General features: G+C 47.3%; 1 protein-coding gene across 2 annotated transcripts; it reads right to left on the bottom strand.

Annotated features, from left to right (window-relative positions):
• Positions 1-3,629: 3,629 nt before the first annotated feature.
• LOC125089282 (myeloid cell surface antigen CD33-like) lies at positions 3,630-10,811 on the bottom strand. Of its 2 annotated transcripts, XM_047711404.1 has the most exons (7): positions 10,607-10,810; positions 10,152-10,541; positions 9,670-9,948; positions 9,393-9,440; positions 8,338-8,434; positions 8,022-8,103; positions 3,630-4,383 (listed from the first exon to the last, which is right to left on the bottom strand). In XM_047711404.1, the coding sequence occupies exons 1-7, from the start codon at positions 10,647-10,649 to the stop codon at positions 4,219-4,221; spliced, it is 1,104 nt and encodes a 367-aa protein (XP_047567360.1). In that variant the 5' UTR covers positions 10,650-10,810; the 3' UTR covers positions 3,630-4,218. The 2 variants fall into 2 exon arrangements, with proteins under 2 accessions (XP_047567360.1, XP_047567361.1); XM_047711405.1 differs by lacking the exon at positions 9,393-9,440 and having other exon boundaries at positions 10,607-10,811.
• Positions 10,812-18,038: the final 7,227 nt, after the last annotated feature.

The raw sequence follows: 18,038 nt of genomic DNA, 5'->3' as shown, positions 1-18,038 counted from the left end.
AAAAAAATTATTTATTTATTTGAGAGAGAGAGAGAGCATGAGAGGGGAGAGGTCTGAGGGAAAAGCAGACTCCCTGCTGAGCAGGGAGCCCAATGTGGGACTTGATTTGGGGACTCCAGGAGCATGACCTGAGCCAAGGGCAGTTGCTTAACTAACTAAGCCACCCAGGCACCCCAAAGCAGCTCAAGTTTTTCTCATCCTTCCTTTTCTAGAGGTTTCCAACCTCATCAGGGAAAAACCAAATGAAGTCAGCGTCCTGCAGAATATTGGCTCTGGGGGTGATCAATGGTGAACCCTGTTTTTGTGCTGGGGGGACTCAGATAAAGGGTTCCCTGGGAGGAATCTGATCACTTGGTGTAGTAGATCCTGGAGGGACTATAGGGGAGGGGGCTGGTGGAAGTCAGCCCCCATGCAGGTGATCCTGAGCAGAGAAGGACCAGAAAAGGAGGAACAGAAATGGAGGGATGTTGGATGGGCATGAATTTCCTGTTTCCAGTCCTATTAACAGGACCCAGCCTTCCTTCCACTTACCAGCTCTGGGGCTCAAGACAGCATGGGCTAGTAACTGCAAGAATCACCTGGGCAGAGGTGGGACCCTTGGAGTGGTTGAGACCACCTATCGGGACAGGAAGGCTCTAGACAGAAATGTGAGAAAACATGGAAAGAGGAAAAACCCATCCCAGACTGAAAGAGTGAAAATCAATTCAAATGCAGAAAGAAAAAAAAATCTTGAAGTTATTCAGGCTTGGTAGGAAGACAGTTACAAAGCTGAATGGAAACGTTATTTCTCCAAAGGTCTTACAAAAGCTCTAAATGCCATAAAGACTCCCTCTTTGAGTGATCACTACTTTCTTGCCAACAATGTCCCAAGACTGGCCTTGTTATTCCATCTAATTACTGGGGCCACCCATGCCTAAATCTCACCTCAGGACAACACCCAATCCTTGGTTAATACCTTCTGGGAACAAAGAGCCCAAGTCTGAGGAGGGAAGCACATCCTATGAGGTCCCAGACACCCCTGACCAGCATCATTGACTTAGGATATCACCAGACCCTTCTGTAGGCTCCTCCCACTCTGCACTGGGGGCTGATAAATTGTTGGCATTCTGGGGGCTCTCCATCCACTAACTCTCCAGGAGACACTGACTCCTGGAGAGTCTCAGGTGGGGCGGTGGTCCCGAGGGTGTTTGGTGCTGTCCGTGGTGCTGAAACAGGGTCATGCTTTGAGCTCAGGTACCTCCCAGCTCAGCAGCAGGGAGGACCCAGATGCTTATGACTGGATTTGGGGCCAGGAGGGGAAAAGGGTGGGGATGGATGGAGCCAGAGAAACAATCAGGAGTGGGCAGTGCTAGCCTCCTCTCTCTTCACCTGCCACCTCTCCTGTTCATTCTCAGGCATTGTTCCTCCTGTGGATGATGACTGCCTGTCCCTTCTATGTGAGCCTTCTTGCTAAGGTCCTCTGCTTACTGGCCTCTTTTACTGCTCCTTTATTTTTTTTAAGATTTTATTTATTTTTTTGACAGACAGAGATCACAAGTAGGCAGAGAGGCAGGCAGAGAGAGAGCGGGGAAAAAGGCTCCCTTCTGAACAGAGAGCCCGATGCGGGGCTCAATCCCAGGACCCTGGGACCATGACCTGAATGGGAGGCAGAGGCTTTAAACCACTGAGCCACCCAGGTGTCCCTGTACTCCTCCTTTAAATAGCTTGCTTCATCACACACACACACACACACACACACACACACACACACACAAACACACACTTCTGAAAGTGAGGAGGCTAGTCTTCACATTTGACAAAAGAGAAAATTTAAGGTCAGGGTCAGGAATATTAGACAGTATGCCTGGATCCCGTTCTCCCTTTCTGTTCTCCTGCTCCAGTGCCTCTGGGCAGGAGAAGATATCTCAAGTCTGATGGAGAAGGTGTTTCTTGGACACGCATTTCTGGCTGCAATTGATCCCCCTTGCTGGGGGCGCTGGGCCTGCCTGATTGTTAAAAGGGCTCCCTTCCAACCGGGAGAAAAATGTCCCTACCTAGCTGCCTTCTGTCTCTCAGAATTTGGGAAATGATGGGTCTGAGTGTCTTTCCTCTGTTGGATGGGAGGACTGAGATGCTCTCCTTCTGTGTTAGTCCCCTAGCTCTAGGGGCCTAAACCAACTCACTTTCTTCTTACTGCATTCCAGAATTCTCCTTTGTTTCTTGCACCATTTCCAGGGTTTCTAGTTGCAAGTAGAGGGAGGAGCAGGGAACAATGTGTTGATGACAACTTGTTTCGATGGAAAGTCTAACCATCAATTTTTTTCCTTTAAAAAATTTTTATTTATTTACTTATTTTTTTAAGTTTATTATTTTTTATTTTTTATTTTTTTAATTTAATTTTATTTTTTCAGTGTTCCAAGATTCATTGTTTATGCACCATACCCAATGCTCCATGCAATACGTGCCCTCCTTAATACCCACCATCAGGCTGACCTAACCCCCCATCCCCTCCCCTCCAAAATCCTCAGTTTGTTTCTCAGAGCCCACAGTCTCTCATGTTCCATCTAACAATCAACTTTTTATGTTTTCAACAGATGGTTGGCTCATGTCACCCAGCCTGACATTATCATAAACAGAAGTCTGACAGCTGTCCCTCTTGGATGTAGGGAAGGGAGAGTTAGGTCCCAAACATTTTTTTTACACCACATCAGAACCTCCCATTTGTTTTTAGGAGTCATGTTATGATCTTATGGCCTTATACTTTATCCCTGTCATGGTGTTGATGCTACTGGTGGAGGTAGGGCTGTTTTTATTTAAGTTGATTTTTAAATAAAATATTGGGCTTTTGAGGAGGAAGATTACAACTTCCTGCTTGCCTCCACCAACCATCTCAAACCTGACATCTATTTTCAAGTTTATTTTGAAGGATAAGAGGGTGCCAGACAGATGAAGATCTGGTGATGGGTCTTCCTGGATAAAGGATGTGGATGCACAAAGATGGTGAGGAATTCACAAGCATGGGAGCACTTAGAGAATGGCGTGAGGGATTGATGGGTCGGGATATGGAGATGCAGAAGTAGACTGGGTAAAGTTGAAAACAGCCTGGAATAGAGGTTAGAAAACTACACACCGTGGGTTGTCTGCTTTTGCAAATAAAATTTTGTTGGAACACAGCCACATTAGTTCATTTGTGGAATGGCTATGGCTACATTTGCACTACAAACACAGAGTTGAATAGTTACTAGGGTCCTTAAAGCTTACAAACCCTAAAATACTTGCTATCTGGCCCTCTAAAAAAAAAAAAAAATTCTGACCCTTGACCTGGAATGTCAAATTAGAAGCTTTAAATTAAGCTTCTAAAGCTTAAATTAAATTAAACTAAGCTTTAAATTAGTCATTGGGGCTGAGGAGATGGAGAGGTATTTTGACTGTGGTCAGCCCTGAGTTTTAGGAAATTCTCTAAATGTTAATATGTGATTTTGCTTCTAACAAGACTAGTAGGAGGCAGGCGGGATGGAAAGGGAAGATTCAGGAAGGGAGAGGGGTGATGCTGGAGGCCAAGTCAGGAAAGGGACCCATGGGGAAGGTTTTGTTTTTCTGATAAATATTCAATAATATTTATCATTAAATAATACATCTGGATCTACAGTTTATTTTTTCCAGCTTTATTGAGATATAGTTGACACATAACATTATGTGAGTTAAATTATACAATGTAATGATTTGCTATATGTATATATTACAAAATGATTGCAACATGGGAGGGTTTTGAAAGTGAGACTGACACATTGCTGATATGGTGTCCCAGACAGAACACACTCAGTCTCTAGGTGAACTGTCACCAACCCCTTTCTGTTCAAGGGGGAAGGAACTAGTGGGCACCAAACTCTCACAGTGCATCAGGGCCTCTGCTGGGTTTTTTCTATATGCACTTTTATATACTCCTCGTGGCAACACTGTGAGGTGGGACTTCTTACATCCATTTTGCAAAGCAGGAAATCGAGTCATGGAGGGATAAAATGGTTTGCCTGATGTCATACTGTTGATAAATGAAAGCATGCATTCCACCCCAGGCCTCTCTGGTTGTAAAGCCTTAGTTTCAATATAGCAGGAAACTCACATTCAGGAGTTTGTAAACCCATTGCCTATGGGGTTGTTAACTCTCCAAGAATCAGCCTTTGGTTCCCCTTCCTGGAGGGTATGGATGCTCTCTCCAAGACTGATGCGCCAGATGGTTCCTCATTGGGTCATGATCTCTGAATATTCTGCATAGGTGCCCTTCTCCGTTCTGTGAAAGCTGACGGAGGCATAATGCAGGTCCTGCTCCATTTCTGAGGTGGGGGGCACTCCTGCAGAGCTTGTGGGGTCAGCACGGAGGTCTGACTTGGACGACTTCTGGTAATCCTGTTTAGAGAGCAAAGAAGGGGTCAGAGGAAGGTGTGGGGGGGTCTGAGGTCGGGTGAGGAGAAGGCAGAGAGGGTCCATGAAGTGAATTTGATTCTGACTGGACATTGTTTTTTCTTCCAATCTTTTATCGAACATTTCTTTTTTCTAATTCTTTTTTTGTTTGTTTGTTTTCAGCGTAACAGTACTCATTGTTTTTGCACCACACCCAGTGCTCCATGCAATCCGAGCCCTCTCTAATACCCACCACCTGGTTCCCCCAATCTCCCACCCCCCGCCACTTCAAACCCCTCAGATTGTTTTTCAGAGTCCATAGCCTCTCATGGTTCACCTCCCCTTCCAATTTCCCCCAACTCCCTTCTCCTTTCTAACTCCCCTTGTCCTCCATGCTATTTGTTATTATCGAACATTTCTTATGTGACAAATCTAACACTATTGGTTGTTTTCAAATTTTACTCAACAGTCACTCAGACCTGTGTGGAAAAGACTATTATTTTACAGAAAGAGAAACCAGTTCTCAGAGAGGTTACACATCTGTTGATCATGAACTCAACCCCAGTCTCTCTGGCACAGGATACATTTGAAGATGTTTACGAAAAGCTCACTTTTCTTCTGGGTGTGTCTTCTTCATTTTCGCACTGCTACATTCACAACACCTCTGACACCGGATGTGTGGGGTTTTCACCATGCCAAACAATTCTCCAACACCAGCTGGGTGGCCTACAGTTCAACTCAATTCTGATGCTCTCTACTCAGAGATAACACCAAATCCAGAGATTAAAGGCTAAGACTTACAAGGATCCCCCACCCCCACTTCACCTGCTTAGAGGTCCAGGTTGTCACCTGTGTCTGTCACCTGACAGCTCTGACCAACTGGTTATAAATTAGCAATTGTCACGCGCCCCACCTCAGGTTCCATTAATTTTCTAGAGTGGCTCACAGAACTCAGGAAAGCAGTTTACTTACTGTTTACCAGCATATTATAAAAGAATGTGATAAAAGATACAACACGGATGAACAACCAAATGAAAAGATGCCCAGGGTGAGGTGTGGGTAGAGAGTGGAGGCTTCCACACCCTCTCCAAATACATTCTTGTCATCTCCATGTGTTCACCAACTTGGGAGTTCCTTGAACCCCATTTGTATGGAGACTTGGATTTGTATGGATTTGTATGGAGACTTCATCATGTAAACATGTAAACTTCATATGTAAACACTAATTCCATTTCCAGCCTCTCTCCCCTCTCTGGAGAATGCGGGAGGGGCAGGGATGAAAATTCCAAGCCTCTAACCATGGGGTGGTTTTTCTGGTGACCAGTCCAAACAGGAGCTCACCCAGAGTCACCTTGTTAGTACAAAAGATGCTCCTATCACACAGAAAGTTCCAAGGGATTTTAAAGTATGACCATTTTCTGCTATAGACTAGTTTCTCTCTAGATTTATGGTAATATTTTTCAAGAGTATTTCCACTTCCCATCTTCACATTTTCTCTTGAACTCAAACCAGTCAAGTAAACTTCCTCTCCCAGGAAACCAAATCTGCTTTTGACAAGATCATCTGTGACACCATTTGCTGAATTTAAGTTTCATTTCTGAGAACCTATCTTGCTGGACTTACTAGCATTTGAAACAAATAAGCATTCTCTTCTCCCTGAAGCTTCATCTCCCTTTGGCTGTCAGGACCCAACCCTACACTCTCCTGGTCATTTCTTTTTTCTCAGTGGTTTTCTTGTCATCTCCACCTTGTATCTCTGTCTCTCCCACTTACTTATACTACTCAGGGTAATCACACTGGAGTCCTCTTTGGGATCTGTGAACGTGTATGGACATCCATAACATCTATGACATCTGTAGAGTTATCACTGGCATCTATCACACCCATTAAGTAGAGGCAGTGAACTATCTTTGCTTATATTCCACATACACTCTTTCACTCCGTTAGCAAATCCTGATTCATCATTGTTACGCAGGACTAAGTCCATCTTATGGACTGAACTGTGTCTATATGTTGAATTTGTAAGTTGAAGCTCTAACACCTCATGTGACTATATTTGGAGATGAGATCTTTAAAGAGGTAATTAAGTTTTAACAAGGACATTAGGGTAGGACCCAAGATGACTTATGTCCTTATAAGAGGAACAGACAGTGGAGATGTGTGTACACAGAGAAGAGGCCAGGTGAGGATACAGAGAGGAAGCAGACCATCTGTAAGCCAAGGGGAGAGTTTTCAGAAGAAGACACCCCGCAGGTACCTTCATCTCAGACTTCCAGCCTTCACAACTGTTTCTGAAAATGTTTCTGTAGTTTAATCCATTCCATCTATGGTATCTTGTTATGGGAGCCCTAGCAAACTGACACAGTCTGCTTTCCCTTCACACCCAGCATGGAGCCCAGCATGGGGCTTGAACTCATGATCCTGAGATCAAGACCCAAGCCAAGATCAGGAGTCTGATGTTTAACTGACTGAGCCACACAGGCGCCCCCTTAGCCAGAGTTTTAAATGAATAAATGTCAGTCAGAGCTCGGAGATGAGCAGCAGGACTAGGGCAGGATGACAAAGACACACGAGAAGGAGCTCACAGCCCAGCAATGATTCTAAGATGCAAAGAGCTCACTCCGCTTGAAGCGAGTGAGCAGGCCAGTGATGAAGGCCAGTGTCGGGGGTTAAAGCATTGATGGTCACTCTGGTGACTCTGGGTTTCCTGCCCCAAATGCCAGACCCTGTTGTTTGGGCACCCGACTTTCAGCAGGGTGGAGGAGCCGTGCTTTTCAGACCTGGGCCTGTGGGACAAGGATCTTCACAGAGGAGAGATGGGAGGGCTGCAGCAGGGTAAGTACTAAGAGGGTAGCTCAGCCCGAAGGGAATGGTTGCATTACTCTAATGAGAAGAGCACAGATGTGCTCTGCTGCGTTCTTGGTGCAGGGAGAGCAAGGCTGGGGCAGCATAGGGTTGGGTCTCTGGCGGGGTGTCAAGGACACAAGTGCCATCAGGGAGGTGGACAGCCAGCAGGAAAAATATATTTAGGAGTGCATTCACAACGTGTTTCTGAGGCTTTAGCATCTGGGGCCTTGCTGACCTTAGAGGAACTGTCCCTGCCAGAACTAGTCAATCTCTAGAGATGGAGAAGGACTGCCGGCAAGCCTGCCTTTCACGTGTAAACCAATCCATCCAAAGTTGACATTCTGGGCCCCTGTTCCTCAGCCTAATCACCCCTAGGCCAGGCACCAAATAACTAGGGACACCCAACACCCCAGAATCTGCTGAAATGATTCAAACTAGCCAATCCTGAATCTGCTTACCCCGTCTCACCATACCTTTCCTGTGGAAACCACAATAAAGGCCCTCCCCATGACTCCCTTTGCCCCCTCTGCCTCCTGACCCACCCTAGCCCTGCCCCATGTGGTCCTGTGTGGAGGGGTGTGCCTCTCCTCCTGGGAACTGTGAGTAACAGAGTGCCTTTTCAGGGGTAGTCAGCTCCTGATCTGTTGGCCTCAGATGCCTGAAGGATAAAACCTACATTTTCAAACAAGCAGGAAGGTGATGAGCTCATTTCTGGGCATGCTAAATGGAGAATGGCTGTGGGCCACTCCAGGAGATGGGGAAGAGAGTCTGCACGCCAGGATGCCCACGTCACTCACCAGGGGAGCTGGCTGTACAACCGGGGGGCTGCCGTCCATGCCCACTGCTCTCCGGGACACTCTCTTCCTGCAGCTCTTCACTCTGATGGAGACACCGGGGTCTCTGATATGGGGTCACTCTTCTGAGGCAGGTGGAGGGTGGGGCAAGCCCAGGAGCCTTCATATCAAGGCTTTGTAACAAGGTCCCCGTGTCCCTAGACGGCTGGGACCAGAGCTGGGAACACACTCGTACCTGGCACCCGTTGCCTTTGTTCCAGGACCTCACAACCACTGCAAGTCCCACTTCTCCCCCCTCCCCCATACCCACCCAGCTCACCCAAAGAAGATAAGGCAGAGGCAGAGAGCAAGCAGCATGGTGATACCAGCTCCCGAAACGGCACCTAGAATCACTCCTGACCAGATCCCCAGTTTCCCTGTAGACAGAGACACTTGGGATGACTCCAATCTTGATGAGCATGGGCACTCCAGAGAGAGAGAGAGACATATGCACAGAGCTCTGTGGGATGCAGAAAGTCCCTCCTTCCTTCCAGGGAGGGTGGCTCCACTGGCCCTATCACTCAGGGTCAAAGGTGGTCTTCTGTGCTTCCAGAAGCAGGGGGAGGCAGAGGAGTTCTCAGACCTTCGGGTTTCCTCGTCCTTCCTGGCTATGCCTCCTGGGAGCCCGACACCCAGAGTGAGGGTTGTATCTCTGGGCATCACCTATCAGCCATCTGGTGGGCACCAAAAGAGTCCTAATGGGGCTCACTGTTCGGGGAGGGGGGCAGATGCCATTGCCATACCGGTGGGGTAAGGCTGGGCTCAGAGGGCTGAGGAATGACAGTCAGGCAGTAAAACCACTCTGCATGACACTAGATGGATATTATAGTGACTAGATGTCATTAAAAATTATCCAATCCATAGAAAGTACAACACCAGGAATGAACCCTGATGTCAACTATGGACTGTTAGTGATAAACGCATGCCCATGTAGGTTTTATTGTAACAAAAGTACCCTCTGGCGGGGGTTGACAGTGAAGACGCGATGCATGTAAAAGCAGGGCTTTAGGGGAAATCTCTCTACCTTCAACTCAATTTTGCCAAGAACCTAAAATTTCCTTTCTAAAAATAAAGTTACTGAAAACGCTTTAGTCCTTCAGAGTCCAGAGGAAGATAAAAAGCATATTCAGGGTGTGGGGAGAAAACTGCAGGTCACCTAGCAAGACTGGAGTGAGAGGGTATGAGAGAGAGGGCTGAGGGGGCTTCTCATTTCTAACCAGAGCCCCCCATACACTCCCACCTGATGAGTCTCAAGTCCCACTCTGACTTAACCTGACAGAGACCCTGGACACTCAATGCCAGGACGGGAGGCTGGGACGGGAGGCTCCTTCCTACCTGGGCTGTGTCCCAGGCAGACACCAGTTGTTGGGTTCTGTGCAGCACCTGGGATGGGAAGAGGGCATTTCCCTCTTCAGTGAGGTGCGGGCATGTGAGATACATGTAGGTATCTTCTCCTCACCCCCAGAAACCACAGAAACACAGGAGGGACAGGGCTTGAGTCCTTCGAGGTCCCACACTCAGACAGACCTTCCAGTAAAACTAGAGGCTCCCCAAACTGACCCTCCTGCCCCTCACCCCTTCAGGGAATTGGGCATCCTTGCCCGACACTCACAGGTGACATTGAGCTTGATGGTCCTTTCCACCGTCACACCAGCTGCAGGGAAGTACACTTGACAAGTGAGGTTGGTGCCGTGGTCCTGAGACTGTGGGGTGAGGGTGAGCACCGAGGAGAGGTGAGTCCTGGGGCCCAGGGAGGTGAGGGCAGCTGACGTCCAGGAAAAGATGGGCGGTGTGCTCCTCTCACAGGCCCAGGGCACAGAGCAGGTCAGGTTCCTGGGGTGTCCAGACTCCAGGGTCCCCAGGATGAGGATGTCAGGTGTGTGGTTCAGAGCTGTGAAGAGATGGGGAGACACGGGAATCAGGAGGAGGGTCTGAGTGAGACTCTGAGAGAAGCCTCGGGCTTTGGTCCAGCTCCTGCTTCTGAACCTTGACATGTGTTACCTCTAACCCCTCCCAGGACGGGAGGTCCCATCCCAGCTCTGACCCAGGACCCCCGTCCTTCCCCTGTGGCCTCTCCTGGGGTCTCCTCCTTACCTGTCACTTGCACAGAGAGCTGGTTCTGTGTATAACTGTAGCTCACATAAGGCCCTCTCTCCACCCTGAAGAAGTATGTCCCCGAGTCCCTTCTCTGTGCATCTCTGATGTCCAGGGAGCAGTTGTAGGCCCGGGGGTCCCTGAGGAGGCGGAATCGGCCCTGGGTCTCCTCCTGCACTTTACGACCTGGGTTGTTTGTGGCCACTGGAGCATGTTGGTGTGCACTGGGCCCTTCACGGAACCAGTAGCCATGAACAGGGGTAGACGAGGTCCAGTAGGATGGGGAGTAGGGGTAGGAGAAGCGGCAGGGCACAGAGATGCACAGGCCCTCCTGCACCTTCACTGTCTCCTGCACTTGCAGCCAGAATTCTGAGCCCTGAGCCAGGGACCCTGTGGAGAACTGAGGGTCAGCAGCAGCCCCGGCCCACCTGGCCCCCTCCCCTCGGTCCACTCACCTGTCCACAGCAGGGGTAGAAGCAGCAGCAGCAGCAGCAGCATCTGTGAGATGGAGAGTGTGTCGCCTCTGGTGGGTGAAGGAGAAGAGGAAGACAATGGGAGGGAGGCTGAGGGGGACCCACGGGAAGCTGGGGAGGAGCACAGGGCCTCGTGGTTCACAGAAGAGGAACTACAGCTCCAGAGCTCTCCCCGCTCTCTATGCAGAGCCGGCCACACCCTTGGCTGGACACCAAGGAGATCCACTCGGGAAGGAGAGAGCAGGAGCAGACCCGTGTCCTGCCCCTCATCTCGGCACTTCCCTCTGGCACCAGAGCCTGGACCAGGACCTCTGAGGACACATGAGGCCTGGGACACAGTGAGTCTCCTGAGGTCTCTTCCACCTGAGGGGCTTGTCTGAGCAGCACCGTCTACACTGGGGAGCTAGTCAACTCCAGGCTAGACCTGGAGGGTCATAGCCTCATCTAGACCCTCAGGTGTTCTGTCCTGCAAGGTGGAGGATTCTGTAGGTCTGTGTGAGCCTCTGGGGCAGAAGAGAAGGGATCCTGGATGAAGAGAAGGCAGCGGCCATTCATACATTCATTCATTCATTCTCCATGAGCTTAGTGAACATGTGTGTTGGGGGAACTGGAGACGAGACAGCTGGACCCAGCCTGGTCCATCCCGTGACACGGTCCTCCCCCAGGGAGCCACTTCCTCCGTAGACACATTGGATTTTCTCTTTGTCCCTGTGAAGTTCACAGCTGCAGACACCTGGTCTTTTTAAATGTGTCTGCTTGAACCATGGAACACTACCTCAAAAACTAACGATGTCCTGTATGGTGACTAACATCACATAATATAAACAAACAAACAAATAAATGTGTCTGCTGACCTACTGGATATTTTCTTTTTTTCTTTTTTTTTAAAGATTTTATTTATTTATTTGACAGACAGAGATCACAAGTAGGCAGAGAGGCGGGCAGAGAGAGAGGAGGAAGCAGGCTCCCCGCCGAGCAGAGAGCCCGATGCAGGGCTCGATCCCAGTACCCCGGGACCATGACCTGGGCCGAAGGCAGAGGCTTTAACCCACTGAGCCACCCAGGCACCCCTGGATATTTTCTAAATATACAGGGATGGGTCCTTTTTTCTTTCCCTTCTACTATGCTGATTCATGAAGTTTCAATGGCATCTCCAAAATGAGAACTATGTGGGATCTTCATGTAAATGTGAAGGGAGAAAAATGTTCATGAGCCATGGGAAAAATATTTTCCATGAATGCTGTCTATACAGTGGTGCATGGACTGAAGCAGTTTTTCTAGTTCCTCATCACTTCCTGTGATGTAAAAAATCAGCTTCTCAAGGTGAAATGTGGCTCAAAACACATATAATATTACTGCAGAAAACATAAGTGGAACAAATATACAGATACAATTAAAATCGCAGGTTCTGCCCACGTGATTTTCCATCTCTGTGGAGTACGCATCTGGCAAATCATTGATGTCTATCTACACAATATAATATGATATATAATTGCATCATACAGTTGAAAAATGTTGCAAACGCAGTGGTATCTAAAGTATGTTCCTTAAACATTACTAACATAGAGCTATTTTGCATCTCATCTGATAAATGAGGAATTGAGTCTCCAACAAGTGAAATCACACTTTATCCTAGGTTATTCGAAATGCACCATTGTGGCACATAACAGAAAACCCAAAATGACGAATTTACAGTTAAGGGAGGTATACAATTTTCATGGACTGGAAGGTTCTGTGAGTTCTTATGATGTTTCTTCAATGAACTTTGTACTTTTTATAAGATAAAATGTACCCTCCTAAAGTGTGCATCTCTAGGACTTATGACAAATGTATACCTCCACAATGGAGACAGAGAACAAAAATACCACCCCACATGGGTTTCTGGAACCTCAGCCCCAGGTAAACACTGATCTAGTCTCTGTCATCATGAATTAATTTTACCTATTTGAGAATTTCCTAGAAATGTGCTCATTTGCGTGTTCTGTATTCTCTCACTTAGCATACTGCTTTTGAAATGGACCCAAGTTGTGCTTGGGTTCATAACACATGATTACTAAGTATTATGCCATGATATGAGTGTACTATAACCTCTTATTTATTCACCTATTGATAGACAGTTGAGATTTTCAAGTTTTGACTATATGAAAGTGAAACTTCTTATGGACATATTTTCATTCTCTTGAGTATATACAAGTAGTATAATTGTGAAACTCACGTAAGATCATGTCAACCATACTTAGATTAAAAAACAGACATACGAAATGCTAAAGAAGAAAGAAGACCCCTTCCCAAAAGTGTAATTGTTGGGTCAAAGAGTAAACTGATGTTTCACACTAAGAGAAATTGCTAAACTTCTCTCCCAAACGGATTGAACCTTTACCAATCCTTTCCACCATGTTCCAGAATTCCAGGGGCTCAACACTCTTCTTAACACTTGATGTTGACAGCCCTTTAAATTTTAGCAATTTTAGCAGAAGGTAGTGTTTTCTCAGTGTGCTCTTAAGTTATTAACTCATTCTAATTTAGACATAGTGATATTCACTTGTTATCTCCTTCAATTCTGTGAAGTTTGATGGGTGTATGGAATTATGTAACCATAACCACGGTGAAGAGACTGCAGAGTGCCATTCCCCAAAATGTTCTTTCCTCTTGTCCCTTGGTGGAAAGATCCTCCCTCCAACCTTAATCTTTGCAGAAATGCTGGTCTCTTCTGCATCCCTGTAGTTCCGTTGTTTACTGAATGTCACAGAAACAGAATCATACCAAAAGCAGCCTTCAAAGTCTGGCTTCACTCACTTGGCATGCTGCATTAGAGGGTTCCGCAGGTTGCTGGGTGTGTATGCCCATAATTTGTTCCTGTACTTGCTGCTGGTATGTCACTGTTTCTGTGTGCCCTCATGTTGCATACGCTACCCTGAGGAGACCATTGGGCTTGTTTCTAGGTTTGGATGACTATGAATAATGGAACTGTCCATATTCACGTGCAGGTTTCTGAGGGAACGTGTTTTTATTTCTCTTGGGCAAATGTCTAGGCATCGAATTGCTCGGTCCCGTAAGACATGTAGGTTGAACTGGGACAAAACCGCCAAACTCTTCTCCACAGTGGTTGTAGGATTTGGTGATCCCACCAGCAGAGTGTGGTGAGTTCTGGTTGCTCCACAGTGTCTTCAGTGTTTGACATTACCGGGATTTTTCTTGTATTTGTGTTTGGATTTTTTTTTCTTAGCCATTCTAAGAGGTGTGCACTGGTATCTCATCCTGGTTTTACTCTGGGATTTCCTAAGGACAAGTGGGGATGGGCATGTTTTCATGTGCTCGTTTGCCATCCATTGTCCTTCTTTGGTGAGGTGGCTGGCTGGTTCAATCTTTGGCTGCTCTGTTTTGACTAGAGTAAAACATGCAGAACAAAAGCTTTACTCTCTAACCGTTTTAACAGTCCAGGTCAGTGGCCTTAAGCCCATTCCCATTGTTGTTCCACCATCACCAGTAACCATCTCCACAACTTTTTTCATCATCCCAATCTGACATTTTGTGCCTATTAAGTTAATAACCCTCGATTCCCCCTGTCCCCCACCATCCCCTGACCCTGGCAACCATCATTCTCTCTTCCGTGTCTATGAATTTGGCTACTCTAGATACGTGATGTAAGTGGAATCCTCCAGGATTTGTCCTTTTGTGACTGGCTTAGTGCACTTAGAATAACGTGCTCAATCCATGCTGAGGAATGTGCCAAACTTTCCTTCTTTCCAAGACTGCATAATACGGCACTGTATGGACATACCAGCCTTTGTCTATCTGTTCCTCTCTTGGTAGACCCTTGGGTTGCTTCCACCATTTAGTGCTTATGAATGATGTTGCCATGAACACAGATGTAGAAATAGCTATTCAGGTGCCTGCCTTGGATCCTTTGGGGATGTACCCAGATGGGAAATTACTGGATCCTATGCTAATCCCATGTTTAATTTTTTGAGGAACCGCCGTACTGATGGCACAGCAAATGCACCATTTACAGCCTCAAGAGCAAAACCAGGAGTTCCACCTTCTCTGCATCCAGGCCAACACTTGTGATTTCCTGCTTTTTGTTTCTTTTGTTTTCTCATAACAGTCATCAGAATGAGTGTGAAGAGGTTTCTCATTGTGTGCCTGTTGTCTGCATTTTGCTGATATTAGATGTTGAGCATCTTGTCATGTGCTTAGTGGTCTGTTGGATACTTTTGGAGAAATATCTATTCGAATCCTTGCAATTTGTGGTTACAGTGGTTTGTTTTTTCATTGTTGAGACACGATTTTTTATACAATCGTGTTTTGTTTGCTGACTTATTGCTTTGTCTTGAGAATCTTTGAAATATTTAGATACTACTTTCTCATCAAATATGTATTTGTAGGTACTTTCTCTTTGTCGCTTTTCTTTTAGCTCCGGCAATGGTGGCTTTTACAGAACAGCAGGTCCCTCTTCCCCAAGTCCTCTGTTATGCCTGAGGTGACCCACTAGTGCCTCAGGACATGGAAGAACAGAGTAAAGAAGGTCAGGGGGCTAGATAGGGACATTTAGGGGTGGGAAAATCCTTTGGGCCATGCAGTGGGCTAAATAATGACCCCAAACATACCCAGGTCTTCATCCGTGGAAACTAGATGTTACCTTACAGGAAATAAGGTCTTTGCAGATGGGATGAAGTTAGGGATCTGGACTGTGGAGGTCATTGTAGATTATCTGGGTTGGGTCCTAAATCTATCAGAGTGTCCTTCTAAAGGGGAAACAGAGGGTGACTTTCTGCACACAGAGCAACATGAGGGAACATGACCACAGAGACCCAGAGTAGAGCAGTGACTCCCCAGGTTAAGGCATGCTGGCAGCCACCATCACCCCCAAGAAGCAGGAGAAGGATTCTCTCTTGAGCCTCTGGAAGACGTGGAGCTCAACCACTCTTGATTTCTGTGCAGCAAACCTGATTTGGGATTCTGGGGTTCAGGACATGGCTCCCAAAATGTGTGACCTTGGCTTCCTGACCCTTTCAGGAGGAAGGAATTTGAGAACTGGCAGGTGGAGGAAGGACTTTGTGACTTTTCCCTCCCTCTACCCAGAGGAAAGGAACATCACAAGTCCGATGACAGATGGACAGAGGGATGGATCCGGCAAGCAGGTTTCTTCAAGACACTTCAGTTACCACCCACAGCTCAAACCGTTTGTTCTCCCAGGTGTGGCTCCAACTTTCTACTCTTCGGTAAATCTAGCAACAACCCCTCAGGTTTAGCCATTTATTGGGGTCTTCACTTCTTTATGAAGGCTCCTGTGCCACATAAACCTCATATGAAATACATTTGTACACTTTCCTCTGGTTCACCTGTCCTGTGTTACAGAGTCCCAGGGAGATCTCAGCAGGGCAGAGGGAAACAACGTATGTCCTTCATATCACAGCTTTCTGACCTCCCTGTGAGAGCTTACATTTCTTTTGTCTTAAGATCCCAAGAGTGTGGCATTTGATACTGGGGCCCGAGGAAGTTAATACAGGCAGGTAATCAGAGATGCTCCCTCCAGGGGGAAGGCAGAAAAGGCAGAAGCTCTCCTTCTCTGGAGCCTTGCTCTGCTCCTCTTTGCAGCAAAGTCCTCACAGGGTTATCTGTACCCCTTCTTCCATCTCCCCTCATCTGACTTTCCTGAACTTCCTCCAACCACATCTTCACCCCTTTCCTGCCCCTTCTGTCAAATCTGCCATTATTTGGTCCCCAGTGACAAACTTGTCTCCAAGTGCCTCATTTTCTCTATGTGCAATCAGTCCCTTTCCTCCCTATTGATTATGCCCTTCCAGGAGCTGTGGGATTTGACATCTCTGCCTGGACCCCTCTGCTGATTCCAGACAGTCACAGCCTGCTCCATCCCCAACATCCTCAGAAGGACCATCTCTAAATTTCTTGACTCCATTTTGCCAGATGCTCAGAGATGACACTGAGCATCATTCTTGCTCCTCTCTTCCTCCTACCCCCCTCATCCTTTAGGAAATCCTTTTTGTTTTATTGTCATTATATATCCAAAAATAAAGTCCCCACTCTACGTGGTTGGAGCCAGCATCGTGTCCCACCTGGGGCACCAGCAGTACCCTCCAAATCCCTGTCTTGCCGTCGTGGACGACTCTGGCTGCTCCTGAGCAGAACAGCCGTGGGGATCCTACTAAAAGGAAAGTTCAGTCATATCTCTGCTCTCTCATAGGCTTCCAGATTCTTGCATTTTCTGCAAGGCTCGCATGATTTGCACCAGGACGATGTCTGCACCTCTGTGGGATCTGCACTCCTACCCCAGGGTCTCCACTCACATGGTGTTTCTTCTTCTTCAAGGTCTCCACACCCTCAGGGTCTGCATCCCATGGGGTCTGCACCCCCATTCCCACAGGGTCTGCACCCCCACCAGATCAGCACCATCATCCCAGCATCCCCACCTTGCACTCCTGTGCTCTCAACCCTATCCTCTTGTTTCCACACCAGCCCTCCTCCTGTCTCAGAGCGACTTCGCTCACCTTCCCCCATTGTCCATTTCTTGGGATAATTTTCTCTCAGGTAAATACAGAACCTGCTTTGTCACCTGACTTCAAGTCTTTGTTCAAATGTCACCTCCTCAGCTCTTGGTTCCAGAACATGGTCCCTAATATGCCACATGCTGCTCAGTCTTCATGGTTTTTCTGTAAACACATATTAGAGCACAAAGTGCTCTAATATTATTTCTTATGGACCAGTGACATGCATCTTTCCCATCAGGCCTCACATTTGCTGGAGGCCTGTCCTGGTGAGGAGTGGATCAGTAGATGTGTCTGAGAACTCCATAGCATGAGAGAGATGTAGGTGGGTGTGTTGGAGTCCTGCTGTCCAGGCTGTGGTGCCACTCTTGGTGCCCTCCCTTTGCTAAGGGGAAGTAGTCACTTCCTGGCCTGGGCTGAGTTAATCACTGTGGTGTCTGGACCTATGGTTCATAAACAGGGGGTGTTTGCCTGCCTCTCCCCAAAGGGGAAATTGTCAGTGTCTGGACACATTTTATCATCACAGCTTAGGAGGAAGGTGTGTCTGGCATCTAGTGGGTTGAGACTAGGGATGTTTATAAACATCCTCCAACACACAGGACAACCCTCACTGCAAAAAACCATGCAGCTCTAAGGTTCACCAGTGCTGAGGTTGAGAGAACCCAGTCTAGAGCTGATATGGGATCTTGGAGGTTCTGTGTGTGTGTCCAGCCCATGAACGATGGGTAAGGGTCTTGGGTACAGAATGGATGTCGGCTAGACACAGAGAGGAGACACAGCAATGGTTAGGGCTAGAGGCAAAGAGGAGACACAGCAGAACCAGTTCATACCCTTGAGATGCTCCCCCTCCAGGGGAGAGACATACAGTGTATAAGCACTTATCTGGTAGAGGTCATGAGGGTGGAAAC

The sequence above is a fragment of the Lutra lutra genome, chromosome 17 (genome assembly GCF_902655055.1).
Source record: "Lutra lutra chromosome 17, mLutLut1.2, whole genome shotgun sequence".
NCBI classification, from domain to species: domain Eukaryota; kingdom Metazoa; phylum Chordata; class Mammalia; order Carnivora; family Mustelidae; genus Lutra; species Lutra lutra.
Note: the sequence above shows the minus strand (reverse complement) of the source record. Positions and strands in the feature narration are given on the sequence as shown.